At 34.5% G+C, this 9,291-nt stretch overlaps 1 protein-coding gene across 4 annotated transcripts; it reads right to left on the bottom strand.

Annotated features, from left to right (window-relative positions):
• Nucleotides 1–973: 973 nt before the first annotated feature.
• LOC110659950 (transcription factor TGA9) lies at nt 974–8,780 on the bottom strand. 4 transcript variants are annotated; one of them, XM_021818065.2, is made up of 14 exons: nt 8,383–8,780; nt 8,063–8,226; nt 7,810–7,898; nt 7,352–7,425; nt 6,783–7,040; nt 6,197–6,307; nt 5,759–5,797; nt 5,566–5,625; nt 5,328–5,405; nt 5,176–5,224; nt 4,083–4,354; nt 3,313–3,534; nt 1,444–1,586; nt 974–1,277 (listed from the first exon to the last, which is right to left on the bottom strand). In XM_021818065.2, the coding sequence occupies exons 2-14, from the start codon at nt 8,170–8,172 to the stop codon at nt 1,190–1,192; spliced, it is 1,593 nt and encodes a 530-aa protein (XP_021673757.2). In that variant the 5' UTR covers nt 8,173–8,226; nt 8,383–8,780; the 3' UTR covers nt 974–1,189. The 4 variants fall into 4 exon arrangements, with proteins under 4 accessions (XP_021673757.2, XP_057986738.1, XP_021673758.2 ...); XM_058130755.1 differs by having other exon boundaries at nt 7,355–7,425; nt 8,383–8,778; XM_021818066.2 differs by lacking the exon at nt 6,197–6,307 and having other exon boundaries at nt 8,383–8,775.
• Nucleotides 8,781–9,291: the final 511 nt, after the last annotated feature.

The raw sequence follows: 9,291 nt of genomic DNA, 5'->3' as shown, positions 1-9,291 counted from the left end.
ATGTACGTTTTGTCAAGACATTTGCACTACGCGTGCCCTCTTCTGCTGCTTAATTCGCCCCCATGCACCAACTCACCCTCCTTTCTTTATATATATATGTTGGCAGAGAGAGAGAGAGAGAGAGGATAATTTCCATTCATAACAAAATGAAAATATTATATATCAGTGCTACTACTGCAAACTGATCTTTTGTTCACCATTGATGCAAGTTGCTTTCCTTCCATTCTTCGTCTTCTTCTGCCTTTGTATTGTTTAGGTCAATTAACTCTCTCTTTCTCCATCCATTTTCTTTCGTCCATTTCTGCATTATTATAATAAGCGATGATCACAACCACTTCAAATTTTATAAATGATGGAGAGAGAGCTGCTGCAACCAACTTTTCTCTTTCTTAATTCCACTGCAAATTTTAATTTTATATATATATGCACTCTTCTCTACTCTTCATGAACAGAAGATGCACTGAGTTTAATTATATCCTTATTCTCGTCCTCTCTACATTATAATAATATCCCTGCAGCCACTTCCTACTCTTCTAAATGAATCCATTAATTTTATTGCTCAGAATTAACCCATTAATTTCTAGTTCTCATTATTCCTATATATTCTTATTTTGATGTCCTCCTCCTTGCCTTTTGCTTCATTCAAGTCATTATATAGCTAATAAATTAATTATTATTAATATTTATAATAGAATCTCTAATTAATAAAGAAAAAAAATTCTATTTTTTTATTAACTAAATTAATTTCATAATTAATTAACACTACATTTAATAATTTTTTTAATATTATTTTATAAATAATATTAAATTAAATCATTTCAATATTAAGATAACGTAATAAAAAAAAAATATATATATATATAAATAACATTATGTATAATAGTGTTGTGGCATGCTATTAAAACTAAACTGGTTGTAGTGTAATTATGCGTCTGTATGATCTTACAATCTTTTTCCATTGTGCTGTCTCTGCTTTATGCAAATGGAAAGCTTTTTCATGCAAATATAAAATGGATTTACATTTACAAAGATAACATAGTAATTGATAATTAATGTAAAGATAGAGAATAAAATTAAAAAAGAAAAAACCAATAAAAGATCCTATATCCTCTCAAACCATTAATTTTATCACATTACAAAGAAATTTAAGCACTACATCAGATAGCTGTGCTTGCTTTCTTCATCTTCTTCAAAAGTTTGAGAAATGATTTTGTGGTGGCTGAACCATTTGCAGATCACTTGCTGTTTGACATGTATTATCCTCCCCAAGCAATGACCTGAATATCCATTAGAAAATTTTTGTTGGTCAAAAGTTTGAAAATTTATGCTCTAAACTGTCAAGCAAAAGCATATGAAACGTATTCTTCAAGAATCTCTAAGCCATACATCTTTGACTCTCTCAAATTTCAATTAGTAGCAATTAATTATTTTCAAAGATCTTACTCTCGAGGACGAGATGCCCAGAGTGAGCTTAGTGCTCGTAACCGCCCATAATATTCTCCGATCACCAGAAAACACCGCGCAGCTTGTCTTACTGTCAATATCCGGCGAAGTTGGTGAAGGGTTTGTTGTCTCAAATTATCAGCCTACATTGCAAATACAAAAATATATAAATTACAAGATATATCAATTTTAATAAATAAATACTAACTATGAAGTCTTAAATTTTAATATTAATTGCGAATTAATTTAATAAAAAAATTTATTAATTTTAAAATTCACTCAAATATAATTTTATTTAAAAAAAAAATTCATAAAAGCCCACATAGAAGCTGTGATGGGTCCAAAGGTGCAAGGGAACAGACACTAAACATTATTTCAAAGAGGTTGAATTAAACTCAGGAATTTGTCTTATATACAGAAATGGACCATTCCAATCATACATCAGAGAGAAAATAAAATAAATATTTATTTGTCAATATATAGATTAATAATGAATTTGGAGTTTCTTGATTTGATTTTATTGTTGAGAAGAGTAGCTAGGGTTTTTATTTCAACAAACATCATTTTCTAACCACCTTTTGATAGCAACCTTTAAGATGAAAAAACAACATCAAAATGCTAGCAATCAACATTGTAAAATAGACTTCTCAGCTGCAAATTGATTTTAATATATATAAAATTATTCAAAACAAATGTTCATGTAAGGGGATCATCCACCGTACACGTGTCAAACATGTGGTGGAGATGATTAATCTAGAAACATATAGAGATCATGCCTGCAAGTTGACCAGAAAATGTGATGGTGACTTCACTTGAACTGAAATATAGAATATGATTATCAAATGCAAGACTATAGATAAAAGATCATTTTCATGTACAAGATTTGTGGGATTCATGTCAAATATAATGGAATCAGATGTAGCATATAGATCAATTAATGTTTATCAATATTTTAGCTAAAAAGTCAAGCAAGTGTAACTGTGTAAGCAATGGGACTCTTACCTTTCAGGTGTAAGGAAGAATTGGCGGCGCAATGCGCGAGTCCCATAGAATATAATGAAATGGACTAGAAAGAAACATCTCATCTACCATTTCCATAGCTATATATTCAAAGTTTTTTTGTTCATTTTTTTTTTTCATTGTCAAAGAACTGCTTCAAAGGCTTAAGCTTGAATTTTTCAGCATGGAAGCTTGAGAATTTAGTTAGAGATATAAGAAGAAGAGCTACTCCAGTTATTTCGGTCCCGTTTGGGATTAAGTATTGTTCTTAATAGCAGCTTGAACGACAATGTCAAACATGCTCTTCGTAGTTAAAAAATTTTAATGAAAATAAAAATAAAAAAAAAAAAGAAAAATTATTTTGTGATGAAACATATATGCTCATCTAATTAATAAACAATGTTAAATCACCAAATCCTAGCTCTTGGGGCCACATTCATTGATTAACAATGAAATTATCTAATCTATAATTATGATAGGCAATTTTAATTAGTAAGTGGATTAGTCAAAAGAGCAATCCAAAATTTGATGACATTATTAAAGTTATCTAATATTGACAAGAACATAAAGCAGACACCACCAAGCACCTACACATAGCTATAGCTTAAAGCATGGAATTTTAATTAGGTCTCAAGAAATTAATTAATCATGGAGTTTTGCTAAGTCATAATTCACGTGAGGTAGACTGCTATATGTCACCTAAGGACTACAAGTTTTCACATTAGAGAGCAGATTGATTTTAAGCTATCAATATATATCATTTTCAGAGAGCAATAGTCGAACTTGGATAACAAGGATGCCAAGACATTAGAACAAGTCTTAACTAGCTCAGTGGCACTGGAGTATTCGTAATGAATTAATGTATTTTACCTGGCGAATGAATCCTTCAAGGTTGGCAAGCTTCCCCAAGGCTACTGCCATCTGCTGCATACCATCAATAACTGGACCACTGGCAATGGTGTCAACTAGAGACTGTTGGAGTTGCTCCAAGCCCTGGGAGAGAGCTTCTTCTGCCTGCTGTGATGATTGTTGGAGGCTGCAAATTCCCATTATTTGCTGTTCTGTTAATGGGTCTAACTGAGATGTTAACATCTGCTTAATAACAAGGGGAGAGGGGGAAAAGAAAACAAAGAAATGGGTTAGATGGGAATTAGGCAGCAAGTAAGGGTATTTTAGTCATTTCATATTAGTTGCATGTACGTTACTCTTTTTGAGCCAAAAGTTTTTCCTATAATGGTTTCAATGGTTGAATCATTGCATATATGATAAGAAAAGAATACCTAAAATGGGTATTGCCTCCAGTTTCTTTTTCTTTTTAACAATCCATGAAAGGACTCCCCTTTAGGGCACTTTAATTGTCTAATCACTTTTAAATGGATTACGTGCCCTTTAAAATGGAATATTTCATCTCCTAAGAGATACTATGTCCTTTTTGTTAAAATTACCATAATGGCCCAACCAACCCAGGCACTCTATTTTGCTTCTTTCCAATTTTCTCATGAAAACCCACTTGGGAAACTCCCCCCCTGAAATTACTATATTACCCTTGCATCTTGAGCACAATATTTTCCTATGGTACCACCATGACGGCACTCTCTAGTGCTGGGTGTAATGTGCAGAAAGCATTTGGAAATCCAAACCTTGATGAGTTCTGAGGGCCTAAAACCACCCATCCAGAGGAAGCAACGCTCCGCCGGAGTTGACCACATTCCGGTAATAAGGTGAAAAACGTCGGATTTCGCAGCCACCCCCTTCAACCGGAAAACTTCATCATAATGTGAAATGTATCTATCTACTATAACCCTGAGGTCACCATCTGATAAATGTGCTTGCAATCCTGTTCTGAGCTCTGACATGTGCCTGTGATCATCCTCTAACCATCTTGCATACTCCATATCAAATATTGCAGCTCCTACAATTGTAATAAACAGTATATATCAATCATGGAAGATACCTAAAGAAAAAAAAAAAAAAAAAAAAAACCTCTATTGAACCAGACCAAGTCAAAATTTCAATTCCTGGTGAATAACATGGTGGACCAATGTGTGATATAATATTAAACATAAAGTAGCATTTTTAACTAAAACAATTAGATGTTGAATTGAGTGAGTTAAAGGGTTAAAACCAAAGGGAACGATCAGATGTTTGGAAAAGGCCAAGCAATATTTCTTGGGATTAATATTATATGAAGTCTTAAATATTCTTTAAAGAACTGTTTAGGATTAAAAAATTCCAGAAACACAGAAGTTGGTCAAATCAAGAAAACCTTGCCAAATGGATCATTGAGATTGTAATATATTCTCAAATTTTGACTGCAAGAAAACCCATTGATTTGAAAAACTTATATTTACATGTGAGTCAATACTCAGCTACCAATCAGCCAATTGAAAAGAAGAAGCATATTTTAGCAAAACAAGTTTCCATAATATTATGCAAAATTTTCTGGATTACTTAACTTTCAAAGAATATTTTGTTCCTGGTCTTATATGAGTACTTTAATCTATTTTTTCAAAATTAGGATATTAATTAAATATTTGGATTAAGCTAAACGCCACTTAATTATGCCCCAAGACAAATCAGTAGTTGCCATGCCAGGCTTTTATTAAATGCATACATGACGAGAATGACTCTTTTTTTTTTTTTAATTTGTCTTCTTTTCACTATGCTTTCTTTTTTTCCAAAAGAAAGAAAAATGTAAGCTTTACTTCACTATGAATTTTCCAGAAGACTCACCAGAGCTTATATTGCCACCAGCACCACTACAGCCACCTAAGAACAACCCCTGCAAACGCAAGCCAGAATTTTTTTTTTTCATAGTTAAAAAATTAAATGATCAGAGTTTGGAATAATTAGTTAACAATAAAATGTGTACATAATGTGAAAACCTGCTGGCGAGCACTTTGGAGGTCTTGCTCTAATTGGGTAAGCTTTATTCTACTGGATTCTAGCTGCTGCACATAGGCCTGTTTTTAAGATATATAAAAGACACATTAACGATGGGTTGTTGCATTGATGATGTATATGCACATATTACAGTTATATCTTCAAATGTCTAAAATTGCAAGTGTGTATGAGGTACGTAGAGGCATTCAATTAGGCCTCCAAGTGGAAAATGACGTATACCTTCTTCCTAAGGCGGCTCTTCCTTGCAGCTTCTCTGTTTTGAGCTAAACGTCTCAATGTCTGAAACCAATATGAAAAAGAAAGAAACTTTGATCTCCAAGGATTTCCAAAAAAATATACATAATCCAAAAATGAAAGGAAAAATGAGAAACTTATCCAAGGGGGGAGAGGGTGGATACGTTTTTAGTAGTACCTTTGCATCAAGCTGTTTCTCTGATGTTGAACCCTTCCTCTGCAACATTACAGAATCGAATAAAATAATTAATAAAAAAAATAGAAAAACAAAAAAGAATCCAAAAGAAGAAGAAGATGATGCGGTGTCGAGCATGAAAAGAAAATGAAAGAATTCTCAATTTGGTGGACTGAGAAACTTAAGCAGAAAATATGAAAAGAAATCAACTGAACTAAGTATAGTCATCTAGGTAGGATTGGGAACTACAATCTTATCTTGGGGCATTTTACTGAGATGAGGAATAAAATCTAAACTAAGGGGATGAAAAAAAAAAAGAAAAAAGAAAGAATGAAGGAAAAAAGAATTCCATTTCTTATCGTAATGTGGAGCTCAGATAGCAGCAATTTTTGTGAAGATTCTAGGAATAACAACAAAAAGTAAGTATTTAATGGATCTCACAGAGATTGTGGGAAGCAATTCTGTTATCTGTTGTTGATGTGGGTGCTGCTCTTGGAAATGATAATCATCAACATGAAATGGGTACGCAAAATCATCATTATCTGCCATTTGCTGTGGTATTGGGTTTTGCTAGTTGTCAAAAACCGATTTTTATAAGGGCATTAACAACATGATTAACTGGTAGTTATAGGGATTGAGGAAAATGGATCATTGTTATTGTGAAAAAAGAAAAAGAAAAAAAAAACAGTAATGTTACTACTGTGAAGATTCTCACTTTGGCCTTTTATGTGTACTAACCTCCCACATCTCTCTCTCTCTCTCTCTCTCTCTCTCTCTCTCTCTCTTTCTGATTTCATGTCAGACATTGAACAGAAAATCCTTCAGGAATCAGAGAAACTCTGCCATCTTTGATTTTCTGCGGGTTGTTGGATCTGTGCTTTTGTATGCCGAGAGCGAGAAGAAAGCAGTGACAATAACAAAAAAGATACCAACTTTTTCCCTCAGTTTTGGGATTTGGGGAGAGAGAGAGAGAGAAAAGAGAGGCAGCAAGATATTATTTATTAAGAGAAACTGTAGTTAAATGGACCTTTTCTTGGGATGGTTTGGCAGGTGATTGATTTAATTCTGAGGGTGCTCCTATTCTTGAAGTATCACTTGTCATCTCCATTTGTTGCTGGTGCTGTTGCAGCTGTAGATGCTTATGATCAAAAGCCTGATGATGATCCGAAGAAGATGCCTTTTTACTGATAGGAGAATCCGGGTCCAGCTGGGCCTCAGCTTTGCTTGAAAGAGTGTTCACTGCTGATCCTGAATCAGTACTTTCCCCTCCCGACTTTGAACTTCCCTGGTTTAATCATGAAAACAAAAGCAATCCCCACCAGAAATATTCAAATGGGTATCCAAGAAGCGTTTGTTACCAAAAAGAATATTACAATCACCTTAGTAAACTAAGTTCCGAATGGGCACCCAAGAACCAGAAGAAAAGTGACTTGCCAATCGAGGAAATAAAGAAACTTTCATGGAAAAAATTTTTTGAGTGAAAACTGGAGAGAATAAGGTCTTGAACTTTCAAGCTTTGTTTATGTATCTATCCAGTACCCATATCAAAAGACAGAAGAGATAGTCAAAGATGGAGAAAGCAAGCTAAGAAACTACTACTCTTGGTGTTGGTTGGAATCTTATTGGCCATGGGGGGAACATTTCCAGAGTAGCTGCAGGTCTGAATAAAGCTGCAAGGATCAACAAAAGCAAAATCTCAGAAGATCACCACAAAAATAAAGAAACTCTGTGAAGACATTTTCAAAATTCGCCACCTAATCCCCCTCTTTCTCTGCAGTTATATTATATGGAGAGGGTCAGAAAATCATGCTAGGCAGTGGTCAGATTACTATGTTTGTAGATTCACACCATTCAAGTCTCTTCCCCCAGAATGATTACTGTGTTGGAAATGGTAATCCCCTCACTGTACCACTCAATAGACATATTCAAACCTCTCTCTCTCTCTCTCTCTCCGTCTGCTTTTTGGAAGAGTTGGTTATACTTATCAAACGTCAGAAAAGGAGAAATCATAGAGACAGAGAGAGAGATAGATACAGAGAGAGAGAGAAGCATACGTGCTCTAGCTTCATCATTCCTAATCTTAACTCCTTGCAGAACTGCTTCTTCCAGCTCTCCAAAATCAAAAGAAGGTCCTTCTTGATTACTGAGAGACCAAATTCATCAATAAACCCATATCACTCACCAACAAAAAAAACTTAATAAAAAGACAGAGAGCAATCGAATTTTTAAACATATACTTAGATATATATTTGTAGCCGCGTATCTTGAATTTTGCATTTATTGGGAACAAAAATCAAAGAAACATACAAGAAACTGGTAGATGGAGTATTGATTCCATGAAGAGCTGCATAAGGGAGATGATGATTAGAAGGACCCGAGTCTGATAAACCAGTCTCCCCAACCCCGTGGCTCGCCATGCAAGACTCTTCCTTTTAGACCATTTTCATCTCTTTTTTTCTCCAACAAAGAAACTGAAACACAAAAAGGAGAGAGGTGGCGAAAATGAAGACAAGGAAAAACAAAACACTAGCGGCTATATTGCTATTTTATAACTCTAGAAAGAAACAGAGGAATTTGGCTATAAAACTATTTTTCAATTCTCGTTCCAAGAAATCACACATGTTTACCTCAGTTTTTGGTTTTGAATTCTAAAGGAAACTTCTACTAGTTGTAAAACCCAACTCAGGGAGACGGAGAGAGGGAGGGAAGGAGGGAGGGAGGATCAAAGCTTTCTTGTCAAAGTATATCCAAGTTGCCACAAGAGGGACAAGTCTTTTTCTCAGATATATCTCTCCCCACTTTGAAACTTTTGATCTTTCATGGGTGTCTCTATCTCTTGCTTTCCTTTCCTTACCTCTCTCCTTCTGTGTGAAGAAAACCAACCTGATTTGATTTTAAGCTCTTTTTTTTTTTTCTCTTTTTGTTTTTGGGTTATGCTTTTTATTAACACCTCTCTCTGACTTTAGTAGTAAATATTTATCATTTCTCAAGCTCTTCATCCCCTGTAGTACGCATACCAAAATCTTGTCCTTGCAGGGCCTGTCTCTTGCCTTCTGGTATGTGTGGGGTTTAAAAAATGCAATAAGAAAAAAAATGGGTGGGGTCTTTGCAAGGAACCCACTAGAATCACTGACTCCTACTCCACTCTTCTCTCTCCTCTAACTGACTGTTCTTTCCCATTGGTTCTTTTAATGGGCCTTCTCAGGGATTCAAGTACTTGCAGAAGGAAAAAGAAAAAAATATATTAAATACACGATAAATTTCAGCATTGAATGTTTGAGATGAGACAATGTGTTCTTTCACATATTATGGCAAAATCTGGAAATATAAAAGAAAAGTTTCCAAAGTTTTTTTTTTAATCTTTTGAGGCCTCTGGAGGAAGAATTCTGTTTACTTTTGACAGCTCAAAGCCAGGGAGAGAGTGAGAGAGAGGGAGAGAGATTTTCTTTTACTGTTATTTTCAGTTATTTTGGAGTTATGCTATGCCATTTCAACCAAAACGTTAGAATGATGATCCCCAAGCAAAACCCACTTGT

Source organism: Hevea brasiliensis, chromosome 1, assembly GCF_030052815.1.
Source record: "Hevea brasiliensis isolate MT/VB/25A 57/8 chromosome 1, ASM3005281v1, whole genome shotgun sequence".
NCBI classification, from domain to species: Eukaryota; Viridiplantae; Streptophyta; class Magnoliopsida; order Malpighiales; family Euphorbiaceae; genus Hevea; species Hevea brasiliensis.
The sequence above is the reverse complement of the archived record's forward strand: the minus strand, read 5'-3'. Positions and strand labels throughout refer to the sequence as shown.

What these genes read in the sequence shown, in the direction of transcription:
- LOC110659950 (XM_021818065.2), bottom strand. Translation starts at nt 8,172, where the DNA reads ATGGCGAGCCACGGGGTTGGGGAGACTGGTTTATCAGACTCGGGTCCT. An exon ending in GAATGATGAAGCTAGAGCAC is followed by an intron (nt 7,426 to 7,809) that starts GTATGCTTCTCT and finishes TGATCCTTGCAG; the next exon opens with CTTTATTCAGACCTGCAGCT. An exon ending in TCCAAAGTGCTCGCCAGCAG is followed by an intron (nt 5,225 to 5,327) that starts GTTTTCACATTA and finishes TTGCGTTTGCAG; the next exon opens with GGGTTGTTCTTAGGTGGCTG.